General features: G+C 34.9%; 1 protein-coding gene across 1 annotated transcript; it reads left to right on the top strand.

The window, feature by feature from the left end:
• Positions 1 to 19,259, top strand: ZNF214 (zinc finger protein 214). Its single transcript, XM_045557413.1, has 5 exons — positions 1 to 196; positions 585 to 647; positions 1,296 to 1,384; positions 15,970 to 16,131; positions 17,304 to 19,259. The coding sequence occupies exons 2-5, from the start codon at positions 631 to 633 to the stop codon at positions 18,989 to 18,991; spliced, it is 1,956 nt and encodes a 651-aa protein (XP_045413369.1). The 5' UTR covers positions 1 to 196; positions 585 to 630; the 3' UTR covers positions 18,992 to 19,259.
• The last annotated feature ends 1,570 nt before the right edge of the window (positions 19,260 to 20,829 follow it).

The raw sequence follows: 20,829 nt of genomic DNA, 5'->3' as shown, positions 1-20,829 counted from the left end.
TTGTTTGTGTGGACCGAGTGTTTCGGCTGGTCCCGTCCTTCCTCGGAAGCTGCGTAAGTGGTGTGACTTCTCGGGAGGACCGAGCCAGCGGTGGATAAGGACAGGAAGAGCTGTGGCTGAAGGAACAGTGGCAGAAAAGCTAGGGTCAGGGGCTGAGAAGCGATTCCCGGCTTAGAAATCCAAGACACCCTTGCAGGTGGGTCCTTCACGGATTCCCTTCCACGTTAAGACTGACTAGGGGAAGGGGAGGGGAGGGGAGGGTAGAGGCAGCTTGGGGCGTGGGGTCTGGGTGTCGGCGTTGAGAGATGCTGGCGCGGAGCTCGGGCATCTGGATCAGCCACGGAGGCCGCGCGCGGCTTCGCTGCAAGAAGGAGCGTCCGCGCGTAGATAAGAAGCCTGGAGACTGGGAGATCCCGCTCCCTGGGAACCTTTTCGGTTTGTGTTTCTCAGGTGCTTACCCTCAGGCAGCCCGTGGCGCTCTGAGAGAGCCCCTATCTGTCCCGCTTTGGGGGTACACATGAATGAGTCGTTTTTCTCTCTAGAGAAAGAGGGCTCTTGACTAATTGCTTATAATTTTTTCCCAGGGACCTACCTGTGATCAGCAAGGAAGGACCAGGGTGGCAAAGGCTCATGCCCCCATTTTACAGGTGAGGAAACCGAGGCCCTAGGAGGTCCAGTTTTGTCCTCTCTAAAGCTCAACAAGTGGTTGATGGCAGAGTTGAGACTATGATCAAGACCTGGGAGCCAGCCTTTGATCTGGGATACTTCTGCAAGATTTCAGGTACCTCTTTGATAGTGAATCCAGTATGTCTATTGTAACAAGTAGCGGAGACCGATGGAATTATTTTCTACTTACGTTGATTGAAAAAAATAAGAAAAATACTTTAAGAATAGAAACGATTTATGTGTGCGGCCATTATTTCTATTATTTTTATTATTGTTATTAATGAACTATATAATAAATGTAATTAATAAAATAAAGCCTTGAGGCTCAGAGAGATTGATTACATAGAGAGCGTGTGCATCTCTGGAGGGACTAAACTGTGAAATGAAATTCTGTGTTTTCAAGTCCAAACTAGAGTTGTATCCTCTGAAGTTTCTAGAGGGTGAGAAGTAAGTTCCAAGGTACCAATGTTCATAGCTGTCCTTTTTGATAATTGAAAGGGAATGGGAAGTGTTCTTTTTGACCTCTTTCTAAGAGATTTGGGGGTCATACCCGGTTAGTATATAGAGATTTTAGTGAGTTTGGGAATTTGAAGTCATGCCCAGTTTTTCATTCTTTTCTTCTCCCTTAGCTCAGCCATCTCCGCACTCTACCCTTCCCTAGAAGAAAAGCACAAAGGAGGAAGGAATGTTTGCTGTTTTCCTCATAGTCTGATCCCAGGTTAGTATCATTGTCTTCTCTCATTTATAAAATGTCCCTGAATTCTCCATGGGTAGTGGTGGTGTAAGTAGCAATGAGGATGAACGGTTCAGACTGCATAGAAAATGTTCCTTGTTTACCTGAGAAGCTTCCAAGCCTCCTATGCAGTGTGCCCCTGCCCTCACCTAATTTTTTTTTCCCTACATTTACTTAGTCAGTCAGTCACTCACTCAAGTCTACTATGTAATTCCTACTGTTCTTGGTGCTTTGAGATAAAGAAGTATAAGAATGTCTTAACATTAGGGAATAAACCATATGAGATTAATAATTTCTGAAGTTAGTCACATTAAACAGTGCCAGAATGAGTGGCACTTAACACACAGCAGTAGGAACTTAGATTTGAACAATCATTATGAATACGAAGATACCATTCTAGATAGGAAAATCATCATTTAGTCTAAGGTAGAATTTGAGGGGACAAATAAGGAAACTGGGCTACTTACAGGGAAAAATATAAGTATGAATGTATAAAGTGAAACCACATTATGGAGGGCTATTAATGTTTAATTTGTTATTTATTCTTGTGTACCACTCAGATTGTACCACTCAGAGTCTCCTTCATACAACCAGAGGGAGTCATTATTGATATTTGGGTATATTTATTTATAGTCTTTTATCTAATAATTAAGGTACATACATACTAATCCATATAAACACTAATATGTATGTGTACGTGTACATACACGTGTACAAAATACACATATAGGTGTATGTGTTATGTATATATTTGTACACGTGTATAGAGAGATTAGTATATACATAAAAATTTGAGTCATGACAGATAGGCTCCATGAGGGCAGGGAGTGTTCACAGTATATAGAACCGTACTTTGCATATAGCAACCATTCAGTAAATATTTGTTGAATGTATGAATGGCTGTTTTTGGTATAATTTTTTTATTTAACATATAAATGAGCATTTTTTCAAGCATTTTGTAGGTAGCATAAGTTTTGATGACTATATAGTGTTCCATTCTAGGTATATACCATACTTTATTTACATTTCTTTTATTGGGGAAAATTTAAGTAGTCCATTTAGTAGACAATGAAGAGGAATGTAACGTTTCTTTTTCACTTAATGAGGATAAAGAAAAGGAAATAGGATAACTCACATATTGAGAATATTCCACAGAATAATATTATAATGATTTACATTTTGAAAAAAAGTAAAAGTTATGTAGGCATTAAGTATGTAAGTAACCTTCTGGTATGTTTTCTCATTATAGCATATTGGTCAAAATACAGGCTCTGGACATACTACCTAAGTTTGTGTCATGTCTCTACCACTTCTTAATACTGTGAACTAGATTGAGTTACTTAATCAGTTTCTCATTTTTAAAGTGGGGAAAGAAAACTTACTATGTAGGGCTGTTAAGAAGGTTAAATAAGGTCATACATGTAAAAAAAATGTCACAGTGCTTGACATATAGAAAAAACTCACTAACAGTTGATTGCTGTTATGTTATTATTTAAACTGTAATGCATATCTGATATAACTCTTTTTAGTCACTAAGACATAAGAATTGAGGCAACGAATCAAACTTAAAATTTTTTTTTCCAAATGTCTAGTCAGTTGTCCCAGCATCATTAATTAATAAGCCATCTTTTCCCTACAAATTTGATGGTCACCTTTATTATGTGTAAAATTCACTGTCATACTGGGTCCCTTTCTGAATTCCTAGTCTTTTCCATTGATCTTCTCTATTCCTGTGTCAAATTCATATTATTATAATTACAGGGGCCTTATTAAAGTTTTAATAAGTACATTGGATTAGTCTCATTATTCCTCTTTGAAAATTGCCTTTTTCTCTCAAAAGAATTTGAAAACCAGTTTGTCAGATCTCTCCTAGCACCACATCAAAATCTTGTTAGTATCTTGATTGGATCCTATTGAAAATAGAGATAAATTTAGTTAGAATAAAATTATATTAATTTCTTCTACCTAAGATTGAGCAAGGTCTTCCTATCTTTTCAACCCTATTTTTATCCTTTAGAATTCTAAAACTATATAGTATTTTTGGTAAATTTATTTTTAGGAATTCATATTTTTATGCTATCATAACTGTTATTTTAAAATAATTTGTAATATTATTTATATGTCAAGCTCTTTTTCTATATTATTTAGATTTTATGTAATTAGAACATTTATTACATATGAGTGAATATTTGAAAACTTGTACAATTTAAAATACAACAGCAACATGAACACCTACCATCTAGACCAGCAAATACTTTAGAAAGCCCCATGATGACCCCGCAATTTCATTCCCACCCCTTTCTAGAGGGGCAACCACTATCTTAAATGTTGTGTTTATTGTTCCTTAGCTTTTTTCCCCCCTGTGGTTTTAACTATATACATTTGCAACTCTGAACAAAGTTGTTTAATTTTGCATATTTTTGAACATATATAAATAGAATCAGTATGTATATTCTTCTGTGAATAGCTTCTTTTAGAATGTTAAATTTTTACAATGAATCCATGGTGATTCATGTAGTTCATTTTCACTGCTGTGTACTATTTCATAGTATGAATAATTATGCATTCTACTGTTGTTAGACCTTTTGTATTTTTTCTGTTTTTTTGCTGTTACAGACATTATTATACTCTAAAAGTTCCTATACATATATTCTGGTATATATGTGTAATCTTCTCTAGAGTACAACCCTAGTAGTAGAATTTCTGGGATATGGAATTCCCATATAATTGCTAATAGTTTTCAGCTGATTTTCTTGGATTTCCCAGATCTGCAGTCCTATTTTCTGCAGATAATTTTGTTTAATTGCATTGAAATGTGCTTTCACATCAGTGATTTGAAAATAGTGGATTTAGGCCAGGCGTGGTGGCTCACGTCTGTAATCCTAGCACTCTGGGAGGCCGAGGTGGGCGGATTGTTTGAGCTCAGGAGTTCAAGACCAGCCTGAGCAAGAGCAAGACCTCATCTCTACTAAAAAAAAATAGAAAGAAATTAGCTGGACAACTAAAAATATATAGAAAAAATTAGCTGGGCATGGTGGCGCATGCCTGCAGTCCCAGCTACTCGGGAGGATGAGGCAGTAGGGTTGCTTGAGCCCAGGAGTTTGAGGTTGCTGTGAGCTGGGCTGATGCCACAGCACTCTAGCCCGGGCAACAGAGTAAGACTCTGTCTCAGGAAAAAAAAAAAGAAAATAGTGGATTTGCACTATCCTTGTTAAGTTTCCAGTTTTAATGGGAATGCTTTTAATATCGTGTCATTACTTTTGTTTGCTAAACTGCCTTGTCTGTAGTTATAAATGCAGAATGCATGTTAAATTTTAAGTGTACTTTTTATCATCCATTAAAATAATTGTATGTCTTATTTGATGTTATTATGAAGGCTTAAAGTTAATACCTTTCCTAATTTGAACCTTCCTTTACCTTCTGCAATAAACTACCACTTTACCGTGCTATAATATGCTTTGGTATTATAGCAGATTGAATTTTCCAAAGATGCCTATGCCTACAATTTATTATACTTTTCATGTTCTTCTTAAAATGTGACTGACACTCTTCCCACTGAAAGGGGAGTCTGTTTTCTCTTCTCTCAAATTTGGCTGGAGCTTATGATTGCCTTGGCCAATGGAGTACTATAGAAGTGATACAATGTGACTTTCAAGGTTAAGTCATAAAAAGAATGAAGCTTTTGCTTGCCTTTCTATTTTTTGGAAAATTTGCCATCATGTTGAGAGGTAGCCCAGGTCGTGTAAAAGGACCAAATGAAGAGAAACTGAGATCTCCCATCAAGAGTCAGCACCAACCTGCCAGCCATGTGAGTGAGCCACCGTGGAAGTGAATCCTCCATCCCAGTCAAGCCTTTTGATGACTGCAGATCTAGCCAACAACTCACAGCAATCTCATGAGAGATCCAAACTAGAACTACCTAGCCAAGCTACTCCTGAATTTATGACCCAGAGAAAACATGAGAGATAATAAATAAATATTGTTATTTTAAGCCACTAAATTTTGGAGTAATTGTTTATGTGGTAGTAGATTATGAATACAAGTGTTGCAGAATTTTACTGGCCTTATATTTATTATATTTGTAATGCCTTGAATGATTTTTCAAATTTCTGATGCTTTGAACAGTTTCTGATGCCTTGGAACAATTTAATGGCATCAAATTATCAAATAATCTGTTCTTTGAAAATTTGAAAGAATCCATTTGAGAAAATTTTTGTTCTAGTTATTTTTAAAGGTCACAGTTCTTTGATAACTTGATCATTCTTTTATAATATCTGTTCAATTTTTTTCTCTGAGGGCCATATTTAATGATCTACTAGGAAAATATATGTATTTCCCATTCAGATTTTCAAATTAATTTTTAAGGAGTTGTGGAAAGTGCTCAGCTAACATTCAGTTAAAGTTTTATCTGTTGCCATTTCTCCAATCTCATTTTAATATTTTCTACATGTACTCCTTTTTTCCCCTTTGATTAGGTAGCTGATGATTTATCTATTTTTATTTATTTTTCAAACAGAGTCTTGCTCTGTCACCCTGGGTAGAGTGTGGCAGTGTCATCATAGATCATTGCAGCCTCAAACTCCTGGGCTCAAGCAATCCTCCTGCCTCAGCCTCCTGAGTAGTTGGGACTACAGTTGCACACCATGACACCCAGCTAATTTTTCTATTTTTAGTAGAGATGGGGGTCTAACTCTTGCTCAGGCTGGTTTTGAATTCCTAAGCTCAAGTGATCCTCCCACCTTGGCCTCCCAGAGTGCTAGGATTACAGGTGTGAACCACCATGCCTGGCCTGATTTATCTATTTTATTGTTAATATTTTTCCTCTCAAAGAATTGACTCTTAGATTCATTTGACAATGGTAAACATTTTCAAATTCCAGCATTTTCTTAAGTAACTTTATAGCTTTCCCTTTAACATTTAAGTGTTTAATCCATCTAGCATCCCCATTGCATATGGTATTAAGTTGGAGTCCAGTTTTATTTTTTTCATATAGTTAATCAGTTTTCATAATACCGTTATTAAATAATCCATACTTTTCTCTTTGATTTTGAATGCCTCCTGTATTGTTAATATGTTTTACATAGATAAAGAAGTACATTGGTTAGTCTCTGAGTCCTCTATTCTGTTCTGATATGTCTGTTTTGATTTTACTGTTGTAGTTCGGTGGTATGTCAGTATCTGGTAAACTTCCTGTTTGGTCTACTTGTCTTCAATGGACTTCTTTTTCTCGTCAGTTTTAAGGAAAAATAGTATATTGTGTTCCTCAACAAATTAAGCTGGGAATTGGATTGGGATGTACTGAATTTAAGTTGTCTCATCCAAGAGCATGGAAACATGCTTCTCTTTTTATTCAGATAATCCTTCTGTATTGGAATCTGAAAGTTGTCTTCAAAGAGTTGTTTGTATTCTTGGTTAAGATAGTTTTTTGCTGTTGTGAATGGTATCTTACTTTCTAGTAGTTGATTGCTGGTACAGTTAAACTGGTACTTTATCATATCTGGTAATTTTGCTCAAGTTTCTTAGTTTATGGTTTATCTGTATACTCTTGGTTTTCCTAGGTAGATGACCATAGCTATGCATTTTAAATTTTGCTTCTAATCCTTATGCCTCTTGTTTTTTTTCTTTTCTTGTAGTATTTCCCAGAACCTTAAGTACTACGTTGAAAGCAGCAATGATGATGGTCATTGTTATCTTGTTACCATGATAGAGGGAATAAATATAAAGTTTCTCCATTAAGCTTAAGGTTCTTAATATTTAACTTTTACTGACTTAGTGAGTTTCTTTTTTAGATAGTTTGCTAAAAGTGTTTTTATAAACATATATAGGTGTTAAACTTCCTGAACTTTTTATCACATGATTTTTCTACATCAATTGGGATAATTATGGTTTTCTTCTTTAGTGTATTGATATAGTGAATTATGTTGATAGATTTTTCTCTTGTTGAAACTATCCTTGCATTCCTATAATAAACTATGCCCGATCATGATACATATTTTTATTATATTGCTGAATTGAATTAGCTAGTGGAACAATTTAATAGCATCAAATAATCTATTCTTTGAAAATTTGAAAGAATTCATTTGAGAATTGTTCCAGTTATTTTTAAAGGTCATAGTTCTTTGATAACTCAACCAATTTTTTTAATATCTAATCTGTTCAGTTTTTTTCCTCTTAGGGCCATATTGAATGGTTTTCTAGGAAAATATATATTTCCCATTAGCTAATATTTTATTTAGGATTTTTACATATTATAAAATTAATAAATTTGTATTGTCCTTCTCTGGTCTTGGGATCAGGATTACACTAGCTACATGAAATGAGATGGCAATATTCACTCTCTACTTTTGAAAGCAACTTGATGGTATTAGTAATCAACTCTTAATTGAATGCTTGCTGGAACTCCACTATAAAACTCTATGGGCCTTGGGATTTGGGGGAGAGAGGAAGAACTTTGGCTACCATTTCAGTTTAATACTTACTAGTCTACATTATTTTCTATTAGTATTTGATCTGTTTTGGCATTTTATATTGGTATTTTGTACTTTGCTAGGAATTTGTCCCTTTGTGTAGGTATTTAGGAATATTTGCAAATAGTTCATAACATCCTTGTATTATTTTAAAATCTTATGTCTATAGTTATTTTCCCCTTTTGTCACTCTATTTTGTTTATAAACACTTTTTTTTAATCAAACTTACAGAGGTCTGACATTAAACTTTTAAGAACATCTTTTGGCTGTATGCATTTTCTCAATGATTTTTTTTCTTCTATCTTGGACTTTCAGCTTTATCCTTCTTTTTTGAAGTTTGCTCTGTTTTTTTTAACAAAAGAGTTTCTCTTTTCAAAGTTTCTGGGTTGAATGCTTAATAGTTTATTTTTAGCCTTTTTTGTTTCCTTAGGTACTTCATCTGGATCTCACAAATTTTGTCTTTATTGTAAATTATTTTTATTATTATAATGTTTAAATGTTATATTGTGGCTAAAGGATGTATTCTGTATTATATTGATCCTTTGGAATTTATTGAGATTTCTTTTATGGACTAATGTCTGTTTTGTAACAGTGCTATGTATTCATGAAAATAACACATCCTTTGTGTTTTGGTGTAACAGAGTTCAACACAGAAAAAATATCACATGCTTATTATTTGTAATGTTCAGTCTTTATATTGTTGGTTTTTTGGTTTGCTTGATCTATAATTTTCAAAGATGGGTATATTAATATCTATAAATGATGGTGTATATATTTCTCCTTGTGTTTGTGACAGCAGTTATTTGATATATTTTGAAACTTTATTTCTGGATATAATTTATTTGGATTTTTTTGTATTACTGTTCATATAGAAAATGTACTTTTTTGTCCCTTATGACATATTTGCCATAAATTTTACTCCACTAAAATTAAATTTGGTATTCCAGCTTTCTTTTGGTTCGTATTTGTATGGTATATCTTTTTCTATCCTTTTATTTCTATATGCTTTTCTTTTTAGTGTGTCTCTTCTAAACCACATGTTGATTCTTATTTTTTAATCTAGGAGTCTGTGTCTTTTAATCTGTGAGATTAAATCATTTACATTTATTATAATGTTATATTATTTTTATCTTATTCTTTTTTTCTCTCATTTTCTGTTTTCCTTTGGAGCAGGTTGTCTTCTGTTTTTGTTATTTTGGTTTTTGTAGATTTCATTTTGTTTCTTGTGGTTATGCTTAACTTGAAATCTGCATTAACTTTTAACTTTTATTTATCCCTGTTGACTTCCTAAACTTATTAGTATCTAGGTCATATTTCTAATAAGACATGTACTTTAGCACACTCCCATGTCCTTTTTTCTCTATCCTCCCTCATCATGTTTTATTGTCAGGAGTAGTAGCTCAGATATGTAGGCATAGATATGCTTTCTCTTTTTCCTTTGTTCCTATGTTTTTTTGTTTTATGATAAAAATAAACTTTTCCAAGGTACTTGATCACCTTTCCTTATCATATCTCATGCAACCTTTCCTGGATTTGTTTCTCTTGTTAATTGACTTGTTAGAAAATAGAGAGGTAAGTGTGTATGTCTAAAATATATTAAGGTTAAATATTAAAAGAATAGAAACTATGTATGAAATTGAAATCATAGGTAAAAATGTAGAGATAGGCGGTAATTAAAGCATAAAATTCTGTCAGTCAATCTAAGGACTCAGGAAAGGATGGAAACAGAATTTTTAAAAAAGAAAAAATATTTTATAAATAAGTCTAAATATATCAGTAATCATAATAAATGAACATAGATAAAGCTTACCTTACCTGGAAAAAGACTGGATAAAAAAACAGAATCCTGCTCTATGCTATTATGAGAAACCTCCCTAAGGTAATAGCACACAAAAAGTAAATAATGATTACATAACGATAAAAATCCGTGAAGGAGATAGATTAATCATGAACTGATATGTAGTTAAGAATGTATTTCAAATTGCATATAGCAAAATATGACAGTATTACAAGAAGGATTTAAAGCTCCAAATTCATAGAGAATTATTTTAACTTACCTTTCTTCGAAAGGACCTTTCAGAAAACTTTAATACTTAGAGAGATAACCGTGTTCGTGGATGGGAAGACAAAAGAGATAACAAGTTTATATAATATTTTGGGGGAGCTATTTATATACCAGAAAAGGAGTGGAAAATTATCAAACTCCTTGGAGAAATGATAAATCCTGGTTGGTACAGGAAATGTAACAAGAATGAACCTGAGACATTTGTTGTGCCAGAAAGTGGGTTCTCAAACGCTAAAAAGGATCAAGTCACAAACCCAGCAGCCAACCTTAAGGGAAGAGATTTGGATACTTAAAAGAAAAATTGCTGCAATGTGATTGAAACCCCTCAAATATATAAAAATCAATGAATTTATAAAAATGCTGAAAAGCAAAACAATATAGATCTTATTGGTCATAGCTGGTAGTTGCATTACCACATCTCATAACTCTGAAAATTGATTTTTAAAAAGGTTGGGGAATAACCAAGCATTTATCCTACCTTTTTTGTTTGGACTGCATTTCAGTATAATCAGAAAATTTGTGATGGCAAGTTCTTCATTATAGAAGAATTACAGCTTATATTTGAACAAGGAATGATAGAATTAGAAAACCAATTTGCAATGCTTAATGAAGTAACAGAGGTGTGGTGACTCACACCCCAGGAGGCCAAGGTGGGAGGATTGCTTGAGGCCAGGATTTTGAGACCAGTCTGAGCAACATAGTGAGATCCTAGCTCTACAAAAAATTTAAAAAATAGTCGGGCATAGTACCATGTGCCTGTAGTCCAAGCTACTCAGGAGGCTGAGGCAGGAGGATTGCTTGAGCCCAGGAGTTTGAGGCTGCAGTGAGCTATGATGATGCCATTGCACTCTAGCTGGGGCAACAGAGCGAGACTCTGTCATTCATTCATTCATTCATTCCTAAATAAATAAATAAATTATTATCATTTACTGCTGAAACTTTTAGTGAAAAATTTAAGGAAATATTACAATGGAAGGTTCTTGTCAGAAAAAAAAGAAACTTAGTCTAATCAGGTCTCTGAAGCAATAGAATCAGTTAACAGCAAGGGAGAAAAGAACAACTCAAACACCACAAGGAAGCAATTTAGCCAAATCATTTTTAATCTTTCAAAGTTCATTTTACAAGCAGTGTGCCACTATATTTTAAAATTCAATTTTAGTATCCTTTGTCTACTCAATAGGCTTACTTGTTATTTTTATTCCTTATGTAATTTTTATTGACTTTTTTTCTGTATAGATATATTGTGCTTATTTGTACTTGAATATAGGTGTCCTGCTTTTCTTTTTAACATTTATATTTGTAATATTTTAAAAAGTATTTTCAAGAGAAGTTTTATAGTATTTTTTTACTATACTGAAATTCACATACCTGGCAATTTAACTTCTGGAAATTTATCTTATAGAAATAGTATTACAAGTTGAGAGGTTATGATATATTTAAGAGAATTCTTCACTGCTATATTGTCACAACCAAGAAACTGGAAACAATGTCCATTTGTATAGGAAGTGTTAAATCTTGGATATGAATAAAGTGAAATGCTGTGTAAATTTTACAAAAAAATTAACATATTAGTTATCTATTGCTGCATAAGTTATTCCAATACTTAGCTTAAAACAAAAAACATTATCTCACCCAGTTTCTAGGGGTCAGGAATCTGGGAGCTGTCTAGCTGTCTCAGGGTCTCTCAGGTTGCAGTCAAGCTGTCAGCAGGGACTGCAGTCACCTATCTACAGGCTACACTGGCGTTGGAGGATACGTTTCTAAGATGGTTTATGCACATGGCTCTTGGCAAGAGGCCTGATTTCCCGATGAGGGTGGAAGACCCCAGTTCCTCACCACGGGGCTGCCTAAGTGTTCTCATGACATGGCAGATAGCTTCTCCCAGAGTTAGTGACCCAGGGCGAGAGAGCGAACAAGAGCGTGAGAGAGTAGGGAGAAAGCTGCAGTGCCTTTTACGAACTAGTCTCCAAAGTTACACACCACTACTTCCTTTTCCATTTTTTTTTTCCGTATTATCAAAAATGACTCACGAAGTCTAGCCCACATTTGAAGGATGGGCAATTAGGCGCCACCTCCTGAATGGAATGTTATCAAATAATTTATGGACATATTTTAAAACTACCAGAAATAAGATAGGTCTAATATTACTGAAGTGGGAAGTACACTATACATTAAATGACAAAAAGCAAATTGCAGAATTATGTCTTTGTTAAGAAAAAATATCAGTGATGTATGTATGTGTGTATGCATGGAAGAAGGTCAGAAAGAACAGTGAAAACTGTGGTCGCTATTTCTCAAGTTATTTCAGGAAGTGAAGGCTTTTAATTTTTACTTATAGTACTTCAGTATTTAAAAAATTTATGAACTTATTTTCAGTAACAGAAATTAGACTCTTAATTGCTGGTATGTTTTTCAAAGAAATTCTTAAATCTTTTTAAAAAATAACAATCAAAGCCAAAAGCCACAGGCTGAGGTTTTTTTTTTTTTTTTACTGTACTTTTTACAAAATGAGAAATCATTGATTTCAATTGTTTTCCAGATACATACCAACTTTCTTTCACCATTTTCAATCCTTTAGGCTTCTGAGCATCTCAAATTTCTTTTCTTATTTTATGTATACATTCAAAATAGACATAACATAGTTATTAAAATAAATATTAAATTTGTTTTAAGCATTTAAAAATAAGCCACTACATATTTAAATATACAGCACTGAATGTTCTCATTCTTAAATTCTTAATTGTAAATAATGTCTCATTGTTTAGGTATGCATTTTCATATAGTTTATTTGGAAAATAATATTACACTTTGGTGGTATATTTTGAACCCTTGAATATTTCAGTACATCTTCCCTACATTGGGGCATTCTACATTAACACACTGTGACGCTATATGGAAATCTCAATTTACAACCCTTAGCCAAGTGTTTTTAACTTCTCTCACTTTCACTTAGTAGGTAGGCCTGGATTTAAAAACCTTTACTGAGTAACTGCGTGACCTTGTGCAAGTTACTTAGTCTTCCTGAATGTTAGTTTACTCATTCCTTTAGTGTAGATAATAATACCTTATGGGATTGTTGTGAGAGTAAATGAGACAGCATAGCCAGCCCTGTTCACATAATAAATATTCAGTGATATTTAGCTGCTGGTACGGTGGTGCTGCTGCCACTAACATTTTAGTTTCCTTCCATCTTATCATAAATCCATTAAAATATCTGTTTCCCTTATTCTTAGTTTTCACTCAATATTTTAAATTGAGATTTAGAACTGAGAATGTTATCAAAGAAATAAAATGATGTCACATAACTAATTTATGATCTGTTTTTTCTACTAAAAAATATTTTTAGGCAGTTTGAATACATGTATATATCTCTTCTCCTTTCTAAACTGCATGACAGTAGTAAAAAACTAAAAAGTTATTAACTTGCAAATGGTTACTTGAAGAGCTATCAGCAAATGAGAAATTTCAACAAAAATCTGGAAGACAACAGGAAGAATAGTGTTAAGAGCCACTTAGGGCTAAAGATATTACATCCTAGGATACTCACGCAGGGGAATACAGGCAAGAAAGGAACTGATGAGCCCCATGAACTTCAGAGAGGCTGAGGTTACATCCATACCATTTGAAGCAGTGGGCCAGGCTGAGATGCAGGTAAACACTTATCCCCCCAGACAGGAAATTAGATATTTATTTTTCTGAACTGGCTGAACATTCTGTGAGAATTCTAGCATTTGAGTCACCTTTGTAGCTTGTATGAGAATAAGCAGATATTTACGTAAAATCTTCAACTTTAAAGAGAGAAACCTAAATATGTGTGTGTGTGTGTGTGTGTGTAACTCTGAGGAAGCATAATGCAGATAACATAAGAAAACTTAATACAAACTCTAGGCCGGGTGCAGTGACTCATGCCTGTAATTCTGGCACTCTGGGAGGCCAAAGTCGGAGGGAGGATCACTTGAGATCAGGAGCTCGAGACCAGCCTAAGCAAGAGGGAGACTCCATCTCTACTAAAAATAGAAAAAATTAGCCAGGCATGGTGGTGCGTACCTGTGCTCCCAGCTAATTGGGAGCCTGGGGCAGAAGGATTGCTTGAACCCAGGAGTTTGAGGTTGCAGTGAGCTATGATCACAACACTGCACTTTAGCCAGGGTCACAGAGCAAGACTGTCTCAAAAAACAAAACAAAACAAAAAAACAACTCTAATTAGTATTCCTAAAGTATTAAAGAAGACATTGTGTCAATGGAACTCTTATAATATCCTCAGAAAGATGTTAAAAGCATCTATAAAACTAGAACAGGATGTCAACAAAAAGAACCATGAGAAAATGAAAATAATCTCCTAGAAATTAAAACATGATGGCCGAAATAAAAAATTCAATGGAAGAGTTGGAAGCTAAGTTGAGAAACTCTCCCAGATGGTAAAACAAAAAGACAATGAGACAAATTATAGAAAATGGAAAAAAACATAAGATCATCCACAAGAACTGATGTACTCAGTGTAAGTACAGTGTTCTAGAAGAGAGAAATCAGAGGGGAGAGGAAGTTTGCAAAGAAACAAGAAACGATGGTAGAGCTAATGAGCAGAGGCCTCCAGATTATTTGTTCTGCTGGGCTCACTGAATGCCCAGTAGAACCAATGAAAAAAGTCCCAAACCAAGAGATCAGGACATAAAAGATCCTAAAATCTTTCCAGAGAGGGAACAAAAGATTACCTACAAAGAAATTGAATTTAAAAAAAAAAAATCCATCTTAGCAGCAACACTGAATGCTTACAAACAATGAAGCAATTCTGAGAAAAATTCTTGCACTCTAGAATTCTGTGCATAGCTAATGTAAGGGGTAATGAAGACTTCAGGTATATAGTGACTTAAATGATTGCTGGGAATTTTTTCTTAGTAACCATGCTAGGAGATCTTTTTTAAACTAAATGATATGTGTTGAAGAGAACCTTGCCTGTTTCTCACCTTTGCTTTTTTCATTGGCCCTGGGCTTGATTCATATTCATAGGTTTAAATGAACTCATTTGGGTGTGCTCCTCCAAAATAAGGGAGTAATTCACAAAAGAGGAATAATTATATGATCTTGAAAATGGAGCTCCAAAGAGTAGCCAGCCCAGATCCTGACTGGACCAGGAAGATGACATTTCCAAAATAAAAAGTGGGGGGGTAGGATGGGTGATAAAATAAATTATATAGAGCCTTTTAAAATAATTAAGAATATGAGGATAGTGCATTTATTAAATAGAAATAAAACAGATAATCCTCCAAACTATGCATAGTCATAATCAAGATTACATAAGTTTTTAAAATTTATATATATATATATATATATTTTGTACAAGTGGGGTCTCACTCTATTGCTCAGGCTGATTTCCTCCTGGCCTCAAGTGATCCTCCTGCCTCAGCCTCCTGAAGTGCTAGGATTACAGGTACAAGCCACTGTGCCTGGCCAGAACTTTTTATTGATTTGACTAAAAATTAGTGATAACACCATAGGAGAATAGTTAGTAGAAGTGTAGGCTATAGGATCTAATGCCTCATCTTACAGCAAAAAGTAAGTAGATACTGTCTAAAATAATTAGTCATAAAGCAATAATATAAGCAAAATTGAGCAATATCATTACAGTGGAAAATGGTTCTGGTCTGAAGTATGCAGACCTGAGTCCCAACTATGCTACCTTCTAGCTCTGTGGTCTTGGCAATTTACTTAATCTCTTACAACCATTGTTTACTAATTTATAAAACAGGGATGATACAACAGAGGATTGCTGTGAGGATTAACTGAAATACAGGTGAAGTACTTAGCTCAGTGGTTAGCAGACAAGTGCTACTGTGTTTATGATAGGGATGGTGTTGCCGATACATTAGCTATTTGACTACTATTGTTATGCCTCCCTTTACCTTTCTTGTTTTTTTTTCCCCCTTATTGAAGTTCATTCTTTCTCTATTCAGTTTGCCCCTTATGTTACCTGCTAAAAGTCATTTTTTTTTCTTCTTTTATTGCTAAATGTGTTTTTCTTTGTCCTTCTTCTCACTTAGATTTCTTCTTCCTGGAAAGCCTGATCTTTGAACAGATGGCAATAACATTTGAAGATGTGACTATTATTTTTACTTGGGAGGAGTGGAAATTCCTGGATTCTTCTCAAAAAAGGCTCTACAGGGAGGTCATGTGGGAAAACTACACAAATGTCATGTCAGTAGGTAAAGTTTATCCCATCTTACAGAGAATAGACTTAGTTTCTTCTAGAACCAGTTTTGCTGAGTATATTTTTTTTTTATCTAGGTGTTGTATTGAAATGTTGGAAGAATCTGGATGTTGCATTGAGTAGAGGAAGAAATAGTCTCAAAAATGTGTCTGAAATCAGGTTACAAATAGAATACAAAACAAAACATCTTCCAGGATGCCTAGGCTATATAAGTAATAGATATTTATGATTATTATTTTTAGTTATTTTCAGGATTACCTTTAAGCACCTACCTCCATAGATAGTGGACTTTGTGTGGTACTACATTTCTTTTCTCTTCATACTATTTGTACAAGTTAGCTTTTGTTGTATAGTGATTATGTCAAACTTAGTGGCTTAAAAAAAATTATTATTTTTCATTATCCTATTGGCTGGCTGGCTGGATCTTTTATCATGGAGAGATTTGATTGGGGCTGGATAGATGAGGCTGGTGGGCCTGACTCACATGTCTGGCAGTTGGCTTAATATCTGTGGGGATGATGGGGATGTGTTGGCCATATGTCCCTTTTCAAATGAGCTAACCCAGGCTCATTTACATGGTAGTGATCTTTGAGTTTCAAAAGCATTGAGAGAGAGGGCAAGCACTTTTCAAGTCTCTGCTTGTGTCACTTTTGCTGTTGTCCCAGTGACCAAATAAATTGTACAGCCAAGCCTAGAGACAGAATAGAAAGAAAACACCAAAGGTGTAGATAAAGAAAGTAGCAAGTTAATACAGCCGTTTTTGCTAAACAATCTACCACATTATTCTATAACAGAAAAATAAGAACGATATATTTCATTTTTTTATAATAATATCCACAGTGAAGTAATCTAATTGAATATCAATCATTAATATTATTTCCAGGAAGCAGTTGACCTTACTCTTATTTCTAACAGTACCTGGTAAATAGTAGATGCTCAAGATATGCTTATGGAATGAATAAATAAGCAAATGAATGAATACATTTGTGAATGTACAAAACAAATGAATTTCAGACTCATGGAGCAGCCAGAGTCCTAACCCTCCTTTCCTATCCCCATCCACACATATATTCCTGTCATTCATTCCAGAGGTCATTGATTTAGACACTTGAAAATTTTTAAACACAACCTTTATCTCACCACTGGATTATCTGCTTATTCTTCTAGGAAACTGGAATGAGAGCTGCAAATCCCAAGAAGAAAGATTCAGACATTTACAATATGAAAACTTTTCCTGCTGGCAAGGCTGGAGGAATGCCGACACTCAGATATATGAGAATCAGAACTATGAGGAAACTATTCAAAGGGTAGATTCCAAAGACCTAAAGCAGCAAGACCTTTCCCAGTGTCGAGAATGGTTAATACTCTCCACACAAATACCAGGGTATGGGAACTATGAACTGACTTTTGAAGGCAAAAGTCCCAGGAACTTAAAATATAAAAAGTTTATACCTTGGCAGTCCTTAGAAGCAAAAAACACTCAAGACTATAGTAGAGAAATCTATATGAGTGATTCCCATGGTTTTCAAGGGGGCAGATACCATTTTGGCATATCCAGGAAAAACCTCTCCATTGAAAAGGAACGGAAGCTCTTAGTTCAGCATTCTTGTATCCCGGTGGAGGAAGCCTTTCCAGAGTACATTGGGGAGACATGCCAAAATGACCTCAAAGATTCAGTGGAAGACAAATACTGTGGATGTAATAAATGTAGAGAAATTTATTATTGGAACTCACAGTGTATTCACAAGAGAAAACAGCTTGGAGAAAACCTCTATCAATGTTCCATCAGCACAGCATTCTTCTCTCAGAGATCAGACTTATATAGACATCCAAGAATCTACATAGGTAAGAAGCTGTATGAATGTGATGAAGTTGACAGTAACTTCTGTCAGAGCTCAGCAGTTCACTTTCATCAAAGAGCCCACACGGGGGAGGTACCTTATATCTGTGATGCGTGTGGTAAGAGCTTCAGTCAGATCTCTAGTCTTGATAATCATCAAAGAGTCCACACAGAAGAGAAACTCTATACATCTGAGTGTGATAAGGACCTAAGTAGAAATTCATTACTTCACATTCACCGGAGACTTCACATAGGAGAGAAGCCTTTTAAGTGTGATCAGTGTGGTAAGAGTTTTAGTCGGAGTTCAATACTTCATGTTCATCAAAGAGTCCACACAGGAGAGAAACCATATAAGTGTGATGAGTGTGGTAAGGGCTTCAGTCAGAGCTCAAATCTTCGAATCCATCAGTTAGTACACACAGGAGAGAAGTCCTATAAATGTGATGACTGTGGCAAGGGCTTTACCCAGCGTTCAAATCTTCAAATTCATCAGAGAGTGCATACGGGAGAGAAGCCTTATAAATGTGATGACTGTGGAAAGGACTTTAGTCACAGCTCAGATCTTCGCATTCATCAGAGGGTCCACACAGGGGAGAAACCCTATACTTGTCATGAATGTGGGAAGGGCTTCAGCAAGAGTTCAAAGCTTCACACTCATCAAAGAGTACATACTGGAGAGAAACCCTATAAATGTGAAGAGTGTGGCAAGGGATTCAGTCAGCGTTCACATCTTCTCATTCATCAGAGAGTCCATACAGGAGAAAAACCCTATAAATGTGATGATTGTGGAAAGGGCTTTAGTCACAGCTCTAATCTTCACATTCATCAGAGGGTCCACACAGGAGAGAAGCCTTACCAATGTGCTAAGTGTGGTAAAGGTTTCAGTCATAGCTCAGCTCTTCGAATTCATCAAAGAGTCCATACAGGAGAGAAAGCTTATAAATGCCATGAGGACTATAAGGGATTTGGTCAGAATTCACATCTTCACAATGATCATAGAAGAGAAAGCTTATAAATCTTATTCATTAACAGGTATAATCAAAGCTTAACCTTTAAACCCAATAAATGCTGCTGGTAAGGAAATCCTATATATAAGACAAGTAATCCCACACAACATTTATAGTTTGTTCTAACTCCTACTAAGAATTATTTGCTTCAAGAGGAGATCCTTAGGAGGATTTCTATATGTTTAAAATTAAAGGGTATTTTCTTTATCCACTATAAATATAATACATAGTCATTATAAAATATATTAAAAATTTAAGGAGAAAACTCTTCCTCCTGTTTCATTCTAGTCTTTTTTTCTGTGCATTTTGATATGCATGAAATTATTGTGTGTGTGTGTTCAACTTTTTATTTTCACTGACTTCAAAACATTTATTCAAGTTTGAATTGAAACTGGCTAGCCATCTTTAACACATCTCTTGACTCCCCTGTAAAGTCTCTAGGAAGTCACAGAAAAGAAACACACAAAACTTGAAACTTAAACTATTTGCTCAAATATGGAAGTACTAACTATAAGGCCAGTAGAAGTCAATTGTTTATGAAACAAAAGCCACTTAATAAAAGATAGGAAAACATTGTATGAGCTTGCATTTGAGATATCTGAGTATATCTTAGAGATGTTATCTCTGTCAAACAGAAAACTCAGGGGCCATCCTTCTGTTGCAGGGGTGCTGCATTTTCAGGTGACCACAGTACACTCTCATCCCTTCCCTTTCCCAGTTTTCCACATTTATTCATAGTTTCAGACACAAAGTAACAAGAAGTACAAAATTTAGTTTCTCTGAGATGTGAAAGATGTGAACAAAAATTGATAGTAGTAAATGCTAGAAACAAGATACTCCATTGGTTCAGAATCAGGGATTCAAGCAGTAGAATTTTATTTAGTCTCAGTAGAACAGAGTAGTAATAGAGAAATATCTGCTAGGAACAGAATTGAAGTCAGAGCTGTGTGCAACAGTGAACCCTCAAGCTATTTATGTAAGAAGAGAATTTAGCTATTATAAAAATATAGAAGAGTCAATAGAAATACAGAGTACTAACTATTGATATGCAAATACACTTAGGTAATCCTTGCCAAGAGGAATAAAAAGTGCACTTGTTTAGGGAAATAAGAGAGAATTTCAATATCAACAAAAGGAATATCATCCTCAAGGCTTAGAAATCTATTGCCCTGAAAATTAGCTGCTTAAGGCTCCAGAGGATTTTATTTTTGTTTTTGTTTGTTTTAAATTTCTTAGATGAGATCTGATTTTTTTATTTATTATTTTTTTATTTCAGCATATGGGAGTACAAAAGTTTAGGTTACGTATATTGCCCTTGCCCACCCCACCCCTAGTCAGAGCTTCAAGCCTGTCCATCCCCGAGACAGTGCACATCACACTCATTATGTACGTATACACTCATTCCCTCCCCCCGCCACAACTGCCCGACACCTGATTAATGTTATTCCTAAATGTACTCTTAGGTGATGATCAGTGAAACCAATTTGATGGTGAGTACATGTGGTGCTTATTTTTCCATTCTTGGGATACTTCACTTAGTACAATGGGTTCCAGCTCTATCCAGGAAAATACAAGAGGTGCTATATCACCATTGTTTCTTATAGCTGAGTAGTACTCCATGGTATACATATACCATATTTTATTAATCCACTCATGTATTGATGGGCACTTGGGTTGTTTCCACATCTTTGCAATTGTGAATTGTGCTGCTATAAACATTCAAGTGCAAATGTCTTTTTTATAGAATGTCTTTTGTTCTTTTGGGTAGATGGCCACTAATGGGATTGCTGGATGATTAACTTTTTGGTGAAAAATAAAATTAGGCTTTCATCTCATGATCTAATCA

The sequence above is a fragment of the Lemur catta genome, chromosome 7 (genome assembly GCF_020740605.2).
Source record: "Lemur catta isolate mLemCat1 chromosome 7, mLemCat1.pri, whole genome shotgun sequence".
In the NCBI taxonomy this organism is placed as follows: Eukaryota; Metazoa; Chordata; class Mammalia; order Primates; family Lemuridae; genus Lemur; species Lemur catta.
This window is presented reverse-complemented; position numbering and strand designations above follow the sequence as displayed.

Excerpts from the sequence above, each read along its gene's own strand:
- ZNF214 (XM_045557413.1), top strand. Across the intron at positions 1,385-15,969 it reads TCCTCATAGTCTGATCCCAG|ATTTCTTCTTCCTGGAAAGC; the intron begins GTTAGTATCATT and ends CTTCTCACTTAG. Across the intron at positions 16,132-17,303 it reads CACAAATGTCATGTCAGTAG|GAAACTGGAATGAGAGCTGC; the intron begins GTAAAGTTTATC and ends TTATTCTTCTAG.